The following is a 16,759-nucleotide window of genomic DNA, read 5'->3' as shown; positions in this document are numbered from 1 at the left end:
GTGCGCTTCGTAATCTGAGGGTCGCGGGTTCGCGCTCTAGTCCAGATAGCCCTCGCGCTGAGTCATATGATTTTAAAGTTAGATCAAACTTAAAAGGAATACCATCGCGATTATGACTAAGTATTTATTTGTAAAATTGTTAGAGGGCCATTTCCATTAATCGACAAATTACTAATGTGCACAAAAAAAAAACTAGTAGAAGTAAGATATTAACGTGATTCACTGCTTTTAATAATTGGTTTTGTTTTGTTTGTTTTGAATTTATAATATGCCGTCCCTAATTTAGCAGTGTAAGACTAGGCGGAAGGCAGCTAGTCATCACCACCCACCGCCAACTCTTGGGCTACTCTTTTACCAGTGACTAGTGGGATTGACCGTAACATTATAACGCTCCCACGACTGAAAGGGCGACCATGTTTGGTGCGACGGGGATTCGACTATGAGTCGAGTGCCATAACCACTTGGCCATGTCGGATATTAAAAGTTAGTCTATTGTAGTAGGAACCAACTCTTAAATGAATTTACAACTCTAAAATCAGGGGCTTGATTCCTCTCGGTGGACTCGGCAGATAGCCCGAGGTGGCTTTGCTGAATGAAAATACACATACGCGAACTTTAAAATATTTTCACTCAGACCTTTAGTTTTTAACTTCAGTTCCTGCTACTTTAATAATGTTTTATGTTAATTTTTATAATTGCACAAACCATTATTTTGATACGATGATCATTAAATATACCTTTAAAATATTTCCAGGATGTTTAAATAATTCAGTGCTATTTATTTTGTTTCATACAATCTACAAATAATGTGTTTACACTTGAACAAACTGTTTCCAGATAACTTCAAAATCACACATGAGCATTTTTACTTATAAATTTTACTGAAGTAAAAAAAATTCATTTGTAGTCATTTATAAGGTTGATCAGATTCCGGGAAGTTATGGTAGCTGGTTTCATTTTTGAATAATTTCTTATTATTGAGGTTAAAGATTTGAGCCTGGTAAATTTCTGTAGTATTTTCAATAATATTGATAATTATATCAGATATTAATTCATGTTCTATGTTTGTTTGTTTTTGGAGTTAGTAGAACTAAACTTGGTAGATGGAGTTGATTAACTCTTTGGTTACCATTTCTATATGGTGTAGCCCTCTAACAACAGGAGCTAAAACGTGCCCAGAAGATCTTGCAGGTATAATGGGGATCAGGTAGTGGGTTTACAGTGCCTATGATCCAACATCTAACATCAAATTGTGTTTTCGTGGGCCCCTTGGGATTTCGTGAGGTGCCAAATTTGGAAATGTATTCATACCACACTCGTGTGACACAGCGTGACCAAAATATGCGATAAGTACTCAAGTACTGCAGGCAGGTGTCCTAACGATTTTTTTGTTCGAATATTAACACCCTTGGGGTAGCTATAGAAATAACTGTGGATATCAGAGCTTGATCGGTGCATTGGAGCCTGCTTGAATCGTAAAGGTGTTGTTAGACCTCGCAACGAAACGCAGATGCTTTATTCTAGTAGTTTATAAAATTGGGTGTTTTTTAAAGTATTGGTGTTACTAAACTGCTACCCGCTGGCTAAGCAACAAGCTCTAGGGTTTATAACATTGTAGGTCGAGGTTTGGATTGGAAACTGCTATTTTTTATAAAGCTTCCAGTTAGAACATCTATTTTGAAATTTTGTAACAGTCCTTACCATGTAAGGACATACACATTTTAATTTAGTTGAGAGAATTATTAAAAGTGTAAATGATGTAAATTCAAGATAAATTGATTATCTTGTAAATAATACAAATCCACAAAAAGGTCTTTGTTCACGATAAAAGAATAGAACCCAACATTGCAAAATACTGTTTGTTTTCTCGATTTCGCGCACAGCTACACGAGGGCTATCTGCACTAGCCGTCCCTAAATTAACAATGTAAGACTAGAGGGAAGGCAGCTAGTCATCACCACACACCGCCAACTCTTGGTCTACTCTTTTTCAACGAATAGTGGGATTGACCGTTACATTATAACGCCCCTACGGCTGAAAGGGCGAGCATGTTTGACGTCACGGGATTCGAACTTGCGACCCTCAGATCACGTGTCGAGCGCCTTAATCACCTGGCCCTGCCGGGCCCATTGCAAAAGTCAAATTGATGTTGTTTCGTTTCTACTTAATGTGTTGATGCTATGTCGGACATTTAATGAAACCAAAATTCTGGTAGAAAGCTGTAAATTACTATATTATTACTTAATAAAAGAAATGTTTGTGATTACTCACATTTTATAATAACAAAGATAACTAGAGAGAATTTATAATGTTTGTAGTTAAACACAAAGGTATACAATGGCTTCCCGTGCTATACATGCTCACTAGATGTATCGAAACTTTGATTTTAGCGTTATATATATATTAAACTCTCAGATGGCTCAGCAGTAAACTTGTGAGTCTATATCGCTATATTCTGGGATTCGATCCCCATGGTAGGAATGCCACAGATAGATCAGAGTAGTTTTATGTTTCACAATGAAACAGACTCTTTTAATACGCCCACTATGTACAGGCTTAAATAAGAATCTTACGTCAGTTACAAATCGGGTTCCGATATCTATTGTGGTATAGTACAGATAACCCATTGTATAGCTTTGTGTTTAATTTCAATCTTACATCGAGTAGAAACCAACATAAATGACAGCTATAAAATATCGTAACATTCATTTTAATTGTGTAAAAAATAAATATAGTTATTTATAAACATCTTTCTGTTTCGAATTTTGTGAATGAGTAACTCTCCATAAAAGTCTGTTTCGTTAACTACTGTATTGAGATATTTACAGCCACATTGAACACTGGGTTGTTGTTTTTTTATTTCGCTGAATGTTCCGCCAAGTCTGCTTGGGGAAGAGGGGCTGTTTGCAGTAACTCTTCCCAGTTTTAAAATGATAGAATAGAGAGAACGCAGCTACTTAACACAACCCTCTGCTAACTCTAAAGCTAATATTTTACTAACGAATAGTGGGATTGATCGTAACGACTAAAAAGTGCTAGTACGTTCGGTGATTGGTTTCGATCCCACAGCCTGTAAATTGTGAATCAGGCTCCCTAATCATTAGGCCTCGCTATGCCAGAAAACTGGCTATACATTAAGTGAAATCAGTGTGACAAAATCTGGTTTAACTTTTAGTAGTAAGATTTCACGGTGTAATAACCTCTCAGAAACGTACAGATGTCTATTTTGATTAGCTAAATATTCGTAGGGTTTGAAGAAATTCAGTTTTGTTTGGGTCAGGACAACCGACCTAAAAGTAAAATATTTTAGATTTTAGCGAGAGAATGAACATTAAAATAATTCCCAAAGCTGGATTTTAGCTAACTTTGATAACTATTTCCTTATATGTAAGTTAATAAAATCTTAAGACTTGTATTGATATGTGCGCGTTTACTTCAATGCAACGTTTCATACATGCTTATAAATTTATATCTTATATCTTGTCGTCTGTGATTACTGCATAATAATGTATTTTATTATTCGCTCATTTTTCAAATGAGACTGGCAGACAAGCGAGAACCAAGCAATTTCATTGATCAAAAACTTAAACATAAACTTTTTAAATATTGTTAAACAAGAGCTAAAAAAATGTAAATTAAAATTTTCTCATAATTTAAAGGTATTATTACTGACAGAAACGCCGCCATACGGGTGGCTGTTTGTGCCAATAATTACTAATTGTCGTATTCATACCTTATTGAAAAAGAAAGTTCAGAAAAAGTAAACATTATATTAAGTTTTTTCTTCTGAGAAGTACTGCATGGACAAAAGTTGTATAAATTTAACAAACAATTTGATTTAATTTAAAATTCTCATTCTTTAGTCATACGTAAGTCATTGCGTCAAAATGATTCAATGTAAGGGCTAAAAACGTTCATATATTTTATGAAATAAACTGTAATATTTTTATATATTAAAAGTGGTACCGTTTGTTGAAGAAATAAGTTTTAGAACCTTTGTTTTTTGTACTACATTTAAAAAGTATGTCAATAAAGATAGAGTCAAACCCTCGCATACAGTTCTAGTGAAAGTCGTGTTCTTGTTGTGAAGAGAGAACTTTTATTTAAAACTTACGTTGTGTAATAAAGAAATAGTTGTTACATATACCACACTTACTTCTGTAGTTTTCTGAGTCGTGAGTGCTCAAAGTTTGTTAATGGATTTTTGTTTGTGGCGCCATTCAGTAGATAGTGCAGGAGTTTGGGTTAGATACATAGATACTAACATATACACAATGTCCACTGTAGTGAGATTAACGACAGCAACAACAAAAGACAAATATTGCGATTATATATTTTAGGATGTCGAAAATGCCATCGTGAAGGGAGAGTTGATACTACAAAAGAGAGAAAAAGACTTGAAATATGTGGATTCTCTGGAAAACAATCAGGATTTTGTCGTCAAACAACTGAGAAGACTCTTGAATATACTTGAAAAGAGGAGAAGAAAAGCCACAACATTATTGTTTTCTTCTCAAAACAACCGAAAACATTCTGTGTTATTTGTCAATCCAAAGAAAGTCCAATATTCTTTATATCCAAGGTAGGTTTTATATCTTTTAAGCCAAGATAATGAAAAGTAATGGAGTCCAAACAAATTATGATTATGATTTTTTTTTTTAATTCGTTGGTTTTCTTTTTAAACATTCGATAGATGGCACTACCATATGGTTACGGCATGTTGCAGTAACTGTCTCAGAAGTACTGTTTGTTGATGAACCGAATAGACATCGTGTAGTTATTCAGCATTTTGGTTTTAAATTGGCACAAGAAAACGTTTGTCGAATTATGTACAAGAAAATGAGTACTTCTGTATTAAAATCCCTAGTAGTAATAAATAATTTTGTGTATTTGAGTCTGTTTTTGAAGTAGACTGCTGGAAATGGTGTGTGCTTCAGTAATCCTGGATGTAATCAGTGATGCGGAGATCAGTTATGAACTGAGTTCATAGCCTTTAAATTTCTCAAACAATTCTTTGAGAAAATTAAGTATTATTTACAGACTTGTTCACCAATGAAGGTGAGTTTGAAATTCTCCTTTATAAAGGGTATTTAACCACTTCTCTTGTATAAAAATAGAAAGTGTTTCAAATAAGATAAATATTTTGAGGCTAATTGTATACATATCAATATGCGTCAAGAAATAACACACTTCTATCGTATGACTGGTTTCTGTCACTAACAGTTAGTGTGTCTAATAAGTTATTAATAAAGTATGTATTGTAATATTGAGAAAAACCGTGAGTTTGTTCTACTTGCTGGAGATTATAAACTGATAAGACTGCTTCTATTTTAAAGGATTGAAGTGACTTCACAGAAAAAAATACCAGTATATCTCCATCCTGGTCAGTCCCCACTCTTAGATAAAGGGAGGAGACGAGTGCCACACCTCAGCATTCCTTACAGAGCAGTGATCAAAGGAAAATACTCACACTTACCTCATAGACAAGGAAAACAAATCAGACCACGTTCAGGAACTGTCACAACTGATGGATCCTGTGCCTCTAGGAGCAGTTCTTGTGATTTCAATAATGATAGTCACAAATTCTATAGTTTCCAGCAAATGATTGCTGCAGATGTTACAGGGATCAGATATGCAGAAAGTAAGCTTTGTGTTCAATATGTATTTGCAATTACTATAGTTATAATTAAAATAATTCTATGTTTTATGGCTGATCAGTACACTATGTTGAATATTTCAATATTCGTGTATTTAAAATTGTTCTACATAAATACCAAACAATTAAAAATTTGTAAAATGTTTGTGTTCAGTATAAAGAAATGATAATTAAAAATATCTTATTCTGTACATTGTATTTCTATAAAAGTCAGCAAACAGTATCTTAATGGTCATATAACCATTTTGATCATAAGTCTTAATGTTTAGATTTGATACATTTAAGCTTCTATGTGTATGAAGTTTTTCTAGATCACTTTTACTAATAGTTTAGTATTCTTATTGATATGTTTCAGACAATTGTATTTGAATCGTGTTTTTATTGTGTTTTGGCTTTTTTGTACTTTTTTATAAATCTTTTAGTAAGATATTTTCTAGTTTTAATTACTTATTTCAAGAAATAAAACACACATACAAAATAATTTTGTCCTCACTGAAACATCAAATCCTAGTTAATAAGTTTTAAAATATTTACTGTGAACAGTAATTTTAGAACACTAAACAGATTTTTTTCTGATGAATTATTAAATTATTACTAGGATGTGACTCAGCAAATACTCAAATATCATTCAACATGGTAGACCATGATGCATGCAGGATTTCTCATTGCTTTGATGAAAAAGAAGGAAAGATAAATAACATTGAATCAACATCAGCTTGGTCACACAGAGAACTGGAAAAGACAAAGCCCACTTTTGCATCTGATGATGAGTTTTGGGAAGCACTTCAGTCCAACTATGATTATCTAATGGATGAAGAGCTGATAAAGACCTGTAAAGTATGTATCAGTCATTGATTATCATCTTCTTTGCAAGTCAAACCAGATTAGTGTCACTCTTCTGCTTATCTTCAGGTTTGTGGAGACATTTGTGACAAGATGGCTTACAAAAATTAATAACAAAATAAATACAATCATTTAATTTGTCCATTAATCAGTTCTTCATAAAATAGTTGTTTTATCATAGATTTACTGAAATAAATATAAAGTTTTTTTTATAGAGTATTTTACTTTTAACCATTGATTCACGGGGTCTAAAATATACTCTGTTTGTCTGAAAATATTCTGTGAATACATAAAACCTCAAGCTCTTCTTGGTACATTTTCCTCCAATTAACACGAGAAGTGTATAACATAAAAACCCTGATCTGATAAGGCTTTTTTCATGCATAAAATTTATGTAATGTAGATGAAGATTCAGTGGTAAGATAACATTTTACGAAATGTGGTATCTTATAAAATCAGAACATTTCATCTTTGAACATAATATTTGGTTGGACATGGAATAATGTCAAATAACATTTCTAGTTTGAACATAACATTTGGAATCATGTTAAATAAGAACATTTCATGTTTGAACATAATATTTGGTTGGACATGGAATAATATCAAATAACATTTCCAGTTTGAACATAATATTTGGAATCATGTTAAATAAGAACATTTCGTGTTTAGACATAATATTTGGAATCATGTTAAATAAGAATATTTCCAGCTTGAACATAATATTTTGTTGGACATATAATCATGCTAAATAACAATATTCCCTTGAGTAAGGAAACACATTATGCTAATATCATAACAAGTTGGCAAACCATGATTTAGAAGCACAACAAATACTCAAAATATTGGTCTATTTTAGTTTACTCCAAAATAAGTCACTTCATTATGTTTATAACTTGTTACTTAACATGTTTCATGTTTAAACATGGTAATATTTTCCTAGATATGGAATCTTGCTGAATAATTCCAACTGCAAAATGTTGGACTGCACTAATATTTTGAAAACTTTTGAAAAATCATTTTTCTAATGAGAAACAAATTACTGATTAACATCATGAATTATTAAGTGGTTTTGCACTATTATAGATTTTTTTTCTGAATGATTTTTTCTGTTATGACATCATTTATAAAATAACAAAGATATATAAAAAGTTGACATTGTAAACACTAACAATGGTGAAATTAAACAAGATAATTGTATTTACAGGAAACATCAGATGAGCTATCCTTGAGTTGCCCTGGTGATGAAACTCTATTCACAACAAGCACTTGGTCATTCACAGAATTGGTTAATCACTTCAGTGTGCTTCAGAATGGCTTAAGTCAACTAATTTCTACTGTAGTGGAAATTAATAAAATGGGAGAACAAAATGTCCAGAAGGTAATTTTATACCAAACTTAACTCTTTTAAAACTAATTTTTTTACACATTCCACTGCAATTATTTTCTTAATTCTCTAATAATTATCACTATACCTTTTATAAAATTTCAATCTGTAAATAAAAATTGGTTAATAATATGGCTTGGATTAGTTTTCACCCAGAGAGACATGAATGTTATTGGATGCTGACATCGTCTGGTGGGTAATTTGTAATTTTTTGCTGCAATTTGGAAGCATTAATTTGGGTTTTAAAGAGTTAACATTAATTATTGTCCATCATATTTTACAAATGTACCACTAATTTAAATATGGTAGAATGATAAGATGGAGGAAGATAGGTGTGTATCAGATAGGTTACATGTCCATCACAGATTTGATTTTGCTGTAAGGTACAGTGCTGTATTCTTTCTCATATCATGCTGTTTATTTAGAGTTTAAGGCTTATTTTTTGTCATTCTTACAGAGATTTTTTGGTTTTGTTGTTTGATATTCTACTTTTAGTTTATACAGTGTGTTCAATATAAACCCTGCTTTCTTTGTGCTGTATTACATTTTGTTACATTGTTGTATTTTGTTGGAAGTGACTTCACAAGGCTGTTGTACATGAACTAATAAGAAAAGTCAGTAGTGTTAATCCTGTTTTTATTCAGCTTATTGTACGACAGTAAACTGTTAATCATTTAAAATTATCTTTTGACCAACACACACATTACTCAATTTCTGTTTAATTTTTAAGGTTTAATATTTGTTTGGATTAACGTGGTTCCATTATGTGTGGTAAGCCTTCTAAAATACTGTTTCATAAGGTAATGTTTGTTATCAAAACAATGCTAAGAGCTGTTTCTTTAGTATATTAATAATAAATAAATGGACACATCACTAATTTTTCCTTTTTTTTTTTTAACTTTTTCGTCTTTCTAATTCAGGTTTTCTTATAAATAATTTTTACTTTGTGTTCTTTAAACTATGGATTCCTTATAAAGAAATATTTAGTGGCTGTTTAACTTGTGCAATATGTCTTTATACTCTGAGTCTGTATAAAACAATAATTTTGTTAAGCACTGTATCATAAGTTCTGACCGATATTTATTCCTTGCTAAAAGAAAACACACTTTACGTGAATAATACATTTTGGTGTAATTGATTTTTCAGTATAGATTGATATGATTTTTTTTTTCCTTTGGATTTTCAAAGTGCTTTGTTTATGATCGCTTAAACTGCTGTTTTATACCATTCAGTGGTTATTAATAGCCTTCTTTTTCTGCCATTTTTAAAGGAATTACAGATGGGAGAAATAGATATTAAAGATGAACTTCAGAAAAAGAAGCTTCAAGTTCAGAAGTTTCAGGAACAAGGAGACTACTTACAAAGACGATATCCAGATATGAAAGATGAAATTAGCAGACGTGTGCATTTTTTAAACAATAAACTGAACGTTTTAGAAGACAGTGTAGTACAACGTAAATCTCTACTTTCTGAAGATGAAATTTTTAATGGTTTGTAGTACTTTTTAACTATATATTATTGTAGTTTATTTATCTATTTTTTGGCAAAATTTAGTGTTTTGCTCTTTGATGTTGAGTTAGTAAACAACTGGATGCCCTGCGTTTTTGTTTTTTTAAAATTATTCCCCTGAAGTGGTCATATAGAAGTTCCATAAAAGATGCACAACTTATTCTGGGAAATAACTACATATTAAAATGAAGAAAAATCTATCTCACCTTATAACAGTAATATTTGTGACTTGTAATAAATTGTTAAGTAATCGTTCCCAGCGCATATGGTTAATGTAAATTCAAATGTTATATTTATTATATGTATTAGTTTGTCACTAGATGGCACTACGGTCGTTTTAGTTTATTTTAAAAAACACCAAAAAATTGTTTTATTATCAACAATATTTTGTTTTATTAACAAACAATTCAGACTGTATACAATTTCCAGTAAAATACTACACTACACGTACCATATTATTAATGATCACTTAATAACTTTTCTTTCTAAATTTTATTTAGAAATTGCATGCCAAACAAGACGTCTGCATCGCTGGCTACGTGACCTGGAGAGAGAGAATCAGCGACCTGTGTTAAACAGAAACTGGACCCAGGAGCAAATATGTAGCAGTTTTAAAGAACAGCAAGTGAGTGGTTTAAAGTTGCGTAGCTATGTCCCAATTGAACGTATGACGTAATAATGCCAGTGATTTAATGTTTGTAACAAGAGAGTCTTGCAGGGTCAGATTAAATGGTTTCATTCTGTTTATCCGGACGTAAGTAGATCAGAGTGTACGCCTGTACATTAGCGGAACAAACAGTTAAGCAGTTACGAAGTTTTCGATTACATTTCTATTAAAATTGAACGCACGTACAAGTCTACTGTATCAGATTAGGGGAGACTTTGACATTATGTTCCTTTCCACACACCCTGTCAGACAATGTATCTATGAAACCCAATACCCCGTTGTTACGGAACATGAAAACATTTCTGAACAGTGTTTATCAACAATATCTTTGGAGTTTCTTGATAATTAGAAACCCACTTGAAATAAAAATATATCTCAAAACGGCTGGTATGGATATTAACACTTTTATTGATAAGGAGAGAACAACGTTTCGATTTTCCTAGGTCATCTTCAGGTTAAGAAGTGGAGTTTGTTGGTAAACTCTGCCCGAGTAAAAATACCATCATACCACTGGTATTCATCCCTCTGTGGTAAACAATAATATATTGTGAGAACAATGTGATTCTTGTAACATTGATTCATGTGGAAATGTTTGCTTCATAAACATGCGCACACAAATAGAAGTAAGATTTACATAGTTGTTAGGTCCGGATCATCTTTCTAACCCATTATTGTAGAATAATGCTATATTCCTTCGCATAATTGTGTAGTGAAACGTTTTCTGCGCAACTTTATATGCAATAGTTTTCTTTTTCGCGGTTATTTAGATACAAGACTGTGCAGTTAAAAATAAATCTTGCGCGTATTTTTATCCCGTTTCACACGGCACAAAATTTCATTGACCTTCAAATTTGTTGTCACCCTTTACGTACGTCACGTGATTACCGGGTTCACTGAACTCTCACGGGGAGATTTTTTTTCTCTTTCTTTTCTCTTCATGTTTTTACACATTTCGTGTGACTGTGGGTGTATAGTTTTATTACAAGTTTCGACTTGTTTATGAATTAATAACTTTATTATAATATATAGAGCTATTTATCGTGTTTTATGTGGAAAAGCAACGTGTATTTTCCCGTTGACTTTAATTAGTATTTTTCACGTGGAAAAGATGCTCTCTCTCGCGTTTAGCACATGTTTTAAGGCACGAATGTTAATATAATATACATATTTAAAATAAATGATTTCTTTTTCATATACGTTCTTGGCTTACGTTTGCTAAGAATGCTCGTATGTCCAATTAAAACTTGTATGCGTTGTAAATATATTCACTACGCTATTTTCAAGTGCGTAAACGTCTTGTATTTTTGAATGGATAACACTTTAACAAACACACTTTCGGAACCACGAAGTTCATGTGTGCACTTCTAAACTTTTTCGTTTGTAGTATAGGTTTAACGTTTCGCTCTTAACTGATTTGTTATTTGTATATACATGACGTTTGCCTTCTAGTTTATTTGGTAATAAATTACACATAACGCTTTCCTTTAATCGATTTATTAGTAATAGTATTTGGTTTTTGTTCTTCGTATTGAAAACGTAATTTCACATGAATGGGATGGCAAGACACTACTGTATACGTCATATATTTCAATATCCACATATGACAGAGTCTGCTGACCACCTGTACCTCTCTACTTGTGTTGTAATTTTCAAATTCTAAAGTCGAGTCCTGCAAAGCTTCCAGATTCAGTCACGAATTGGGATTGGGGATTCCATTCAATAGCCAGGACTCTGATCCAATATTTTCAAATCTACATCATTTCCAGTAAACTTTCGAGTTTAGCTTTTAATTCAATCTATGTACTGGAATCCATTTCCTTGTAAAAACATTGTTATGCCATTTTTCTTTCAGATGTTATATTTTCAGAAAGAATTACATTTATGCTCGTTACCAACTGTGTAATAATAAATAAAGAAACCAGTTTCTATCTGATTTGAAATTAAATTTAACCTATATGTTCTATACTCTATATATACATACCCGATTTGTTCTACATGTTCTATACTCTATATATACATACCCTATTTGTTCTACATGTTCTATACTCTATATATATATACATACCCGATTTGATCTACATGTTCTATACTCTATATATACATACCCGATATGTTCTACATGTTCTATACTCTATATATACATACCCGATTTGTTCTACATGTTCTATACTTTACAATTTTTTGATCTGTAGTATAGGTGAAAGTGACATTTATGGTATGGACTATGGACGAATGCTGTTACAGATCATTTACAAAAACCAAACTATATCAGACATCAGCCAGTTTCACCATTTAATCAAGTTCTCTGTAACAGCATTCGTCCATAGTCCAATATCTGAATACAATTGAACCTAAGTTGTTTATATTCTCAGCATATCCTGAGTCATGAATAAAACCCAGCCTCAACTGATAATTAGAATATACTGAATATAGAATAACACTTCAGTCTCAGCTGTTTATCAGAAGTATTTAATAAAAACTTAGTCTCAACTACCTATCAGGATATGCTGAGTAGCAGATACATGGACAAACCTAGTCTTAACTTTCTTTTCAGAATATGTTGTGTTGAATAGATTGTAATAACTTAGTGCTAATTGTCTGTCAGGATGTGCTGAACAGATCATAACAACTTTGTGTAAAATGTCTATAATGGATGCCGATTAGACAACAACTTCATTTTCAATTACCACTTAATAAAAGTTACGAAAATGGAAGCTAATATCTGAATGCGGGGGTAGAGGGGATGTTATTTCTTGAAATATTTACTCCAGCAGGAGTTTTGATATATAGGATGGTTAAAAGGAAGTTCAACTTAATCACATCCTGGGGAGCATGCGTACTCAGATTGAAGATGGCAAAACAAAATTAATATTAAATTATGTGCTATTAACGACCAAAATATACAATAGAAAAACAACTTTGATAGGTTACCAAAATGAGCTATGTATCCAAACAAAGACAGTAAGCACACGTAGGAAAAAACTTGGAGGTAAATAAAAGTTTTAACCAATGACAGTGCGATAAAAATATTATGTCAACATCGTCATTCCTTTCTGGCTACTCACCTGTTGCTAAGAGGCGTGTAATATCTGGACTATGACTTCCCCACAATGCCTGGAGCAGCCTTCATTGTCAAATGACGTCGAGTTGTTTGATTACAATTACCCAAGCAGCACCACTGCATTAGATGCGCAGCCCGCGAAACCACGACGTCTGCTTCCACGTCCGCTGTTTCTGTGTTTGTAATTCGTGTCGTTTGCAGCGCGTGTAAAACAGCCTGTCTAATAAAATAATTGTTGTTAACGGGTCGTTCAGTACATTCGAAAGCCAGTCATTTCGGGTGGACGAATCGCAACCGTACCTATTGTGATACTGTTTCAATACAAATCTGAATCATTAACAGTGTATAACAGCAGAAGCAAGCAAAAATTAACATTTTCCATTGTTAGAGTTGAGCAGTATGTATTGGAAGTTATCACTTCTGTCAGTTTATAGTTCTGAATGTATCATATCTTTCCAAACGCACTTGCTGTGAGGTACGAAGTTCCCAGGTAAGATCAGTGTTGATAGATTATTTTTATCTGTAAGATATTGTTACCATGTTGACTAAATGAAAAACAGCTTGTATCTTTTGTTGATGTCTTTGCAAGAATTTACTAGGAAATCGTTTTACAAAATATGTTTTATTGTAGTTCTGTTTTTCAGCAATATAACAAAGACATTGTGTTATGATATATAAACTTTATATGGTTGTTTTAAGCTGAGCGTGGAATGTTAGGGTTATGTGACTGCCGTGCTAGTGTTAAAACATTTTGTGGTTTTTACCAGTTTCATTTTTACTCCTTAAAAAATTAAGGTTTGTGGTATACGATTTTGTCACAGGTTCTCTAAAGCTCTGTTTTTGCAGTTTTGATTTGAAAATAAAAATATTCAGGTATATTTAAGACTTGGATGTTACAACAACAACGTTCTGATGTTTTTGAGATTTGAAATTCAATGCTAGTGTAAAAACTCGTGAGTGCAAATAAAAAAGCGTTAATATGTCAGTGGCGCTGTATCTGCTATATCCAGTGCCGACGATGCCTTTCGAATAATACCAGGACTCCTTTGACGGCTTGAATACAACAGGCACAGTAGTGCTCTAGGTGCAGTTTATCTCACGAGATACTTTAACAACAGTTGTTGTTGTGTTTTTATAAATTTTATTTATTACACGTCAGAATTAGATTTCTGATAACGTCAAGCTTATCTTAACACCAAGTTATTATTAATGTTATTTATTTTCCTTGAACTAACTCTATTTACCATTCAAAAATACTGGCAAACCAACAAACTGGTTCGTTTGATGTGACAACTGGTTCACGCTATGTTTGACACGTTTTCCTTGTTCGTGGTACCATGATTTCGAATAACAAAGATTGCATCAGATTGTTTACTAAGCTCTTTGGATAGTAATTTCAGAGCATTTAAGTGTTTAAGAGAACCATCATAATATGGTTTCAGCTCTCATTGTTGTACAAACTTATCTACAAATTGAGTTTGTTTATTATTGTTAATTAGTTTGAATACACAGAAGAAGGTAACGCATTTGGAATATTCTAGATTTCGTGTGGTAATTCGAAGTCCATATTTTTTTTCGTTTGTTTTCAAACATTGATTTATATTTCAATGACGTCACTGTCTAGTGCACTACCTTTGCATTGTGCAAAAGTTTGGTAGGGCTTCGGTGATTTTACACGATACAAGGAAGGTCACCTGACACACCCAGGTGTATAAAAAATATTCCTTTACATATAAGGCTTTTGACAATAGCGCTTCACTTATGTTAAACTTCGTGTCTAAAAATACGATTGTTTTTATTTTGTAAAATATGAGTTAAGACTAATTTGTGCACACAAGAACAAATCATGACAGAATATTTGTGTAAATTGTAGTTCATTCGTGAAAATTTGTGTTTAATGGAAAAGGCCTTGATAACATTTATTTGGTAATAAAGTAGCTAGCTGGTTCTACTGTTATGTAGGTGTTTAAGTGGTTGGTTGTGCTTTTGGTATGAAGATCGAGTAGTCAAAAATCTTGTTTACAAGAGGTGTTAATTGTGGCAGCAATTACTATACAAAAAGTGAAAGCTGGTTGAATGACAGTATTAACAGTTTGAGTAGTTCTTATAATAAAAAATAAGCGAAGTTGCTGATGTTGAGAGAGAGAGAGAGAGAGAGAGAAGCTATTTGATTGATGTATGAAAGTTTCTCTTGTGTACCAGTACACTTTATTGAATATTTCGTTGATAAGTAACACTGTTTTTGTGTTGATGTTGTTCTAAATAATCAAATTTCTGTTATTTTATATTTTCTAATGTTGAGCTGTTAATCTACATAAACAGTGCTTTCATTTCAGAATAAAGTTATTGGTCTTTTCTTCCCTGGCTGACTTCTGCTTAAAAATGGGAGGCTCTCATTATTCACTCAATAAATGTTGAGCCAAATTTGGTGTGCTATCAGCCCTCATAAAGAAACAAAAATAGTTGTCTGTTATTCTGTCCAAACAATTAATTTTAAACAGTGAACACTTCTATACAATATACTGCCCTATAACTAATCTTGCTCCACTAATTTTAAATTAGCTTTAGACAGAGAACATAATTGAAATTTCATAGAACCAATAACAGGTTGTAACATTGTGTCTTTTACAAAACATGCATGTACATTTTCGTTCTATGTATGTATCAGTTTTTTTATACTTGTACTTGGTACTACATGCAAAAATTCCCTGATATGTTGATAATTACTTGTACAACTGGGTCTCATAGCTACAGAACAGGTCCTGTCAGCCCTGAGTTGTTCAACAGTGTATCTAATATGTGTATTTGTGGTACATCATGTTTCTGTGTGGTTAGTTTTCTGGGATACGCAGAATGCAGTGTTGTAACTCAACCACATTCAACTTTTCTACAAGTAGTTATTTGATATGAACACAAGTCCAGCATTATGGTTTGCAAGTTACACAGTATGTTCATAATAAGATCAGGTTTGAAATTATGGATTCTGAGTACAAAAACAGCAGAATTAATGTTTGTGTAGTGAAATTATAAACAATGTGCAAAATAAATTTATGGCTACAGCTACATGTTAAGACCAACATTTCTGCTATGGAGTTGTATGTAGTATGCTTAATAAAACCCAAGTTATAGATATGAGTTGGATTACAGGCATGAACTACAGATAGTACACAACTGTATTCAGGATTACAGTTGAAAGTTGGAGATGATACACACACATTCAGAAGTCACAACTATAGTTGGAGATAGTACACTCATTATCCTGGCTACAGTTTTGAATTGGAAATAATGCATAAGCTTTATCCATTGTTATAGTTATGGGTTAGAGGTGGTGCTCACAAATTTATAGAGGATTACAGCTGTGAGTTGGAAATGATATAACTTTATCCATAGCTGCAGTTGTGAGTAATAAAAAAAAATTTGCAAAAGTTAATTATGATGTAGGGATGGCAATGCCAAGAAAGTACAGAAACAAGGTAGGTATGAATACAAAAATTACTGTATAAGTAGCTAAATCTTTACAGTAATAAGTTTTATCTACAACTAAATGTTGAATTTCTGTCAGTTACTTTAATTCAGGTTTGAATAAAGCATTCAACTAGAATAGTGCTATACAGTCTTACAGTGGCTAATAACTCTTAC

General features: G+C 32.5%; 1 protein-coding gene across 3 annotated transcripts in view; it reads left to right on the top strand.

The window, feature by feature from the left end:
* Nucleotides 1-16,759, top strand: part of LOC143226854 (uncharacterized) — a 140,988-nt gene that overhangs the window by 41,801 nt on the left and 82,428 nt on the right. For 2 of the 3 annotated variants that reach the window (XM_076458353.1, XM_076458354.1), the window contains exons 2-7: nt 4,341-4,582; nt 5,337-5,641; nt 6,255-6,493; nt 7,704-7,877; nt 9,154-9,373; nt 9,893-10,017. In XM_076458353.1, the coding sequence (XP_076314468.1) occupies nt 4,341-4,582; nt 5,337-5,641; nt 6,255-6,493; nt 7,704-7,877; nt 9,154-9,373; nt 9,893-10,017 (1,305 nt within the window). Of the gene's footprint in view, nt 1-4,340; nt 4,583-4,720; nt 5,059-5,336; nt 5,642-6,254; nt 6,494-7,703; nt 7,878-9,153; nt 9,374-9,892; nt 10,018-16,759 lie in introns of those variants that run through there. The other variant, XM_076458359.1, reaches the window with a different exon arrangement.

The sequence above is a fragment of the Tachypleus tridentatus genome, chromosome 1, assembly GCF_004210375.1.
Source record: "Tachypleus tridentatus isolate NWPU-2018 chromosome 1, ASM421037v1, whole genome shotgun sequence".
In the NCBI taxonomy this organism is placed as follows: Eukaryota; Metazoa; Arthropoda; class Merostomata; order Xiphosura; family Limulidae; genus Tachypleus; species Tachypleus tridentatus.
This window is presented reverse-complemented; position numbering and strand designations above follow the sequence as displayed.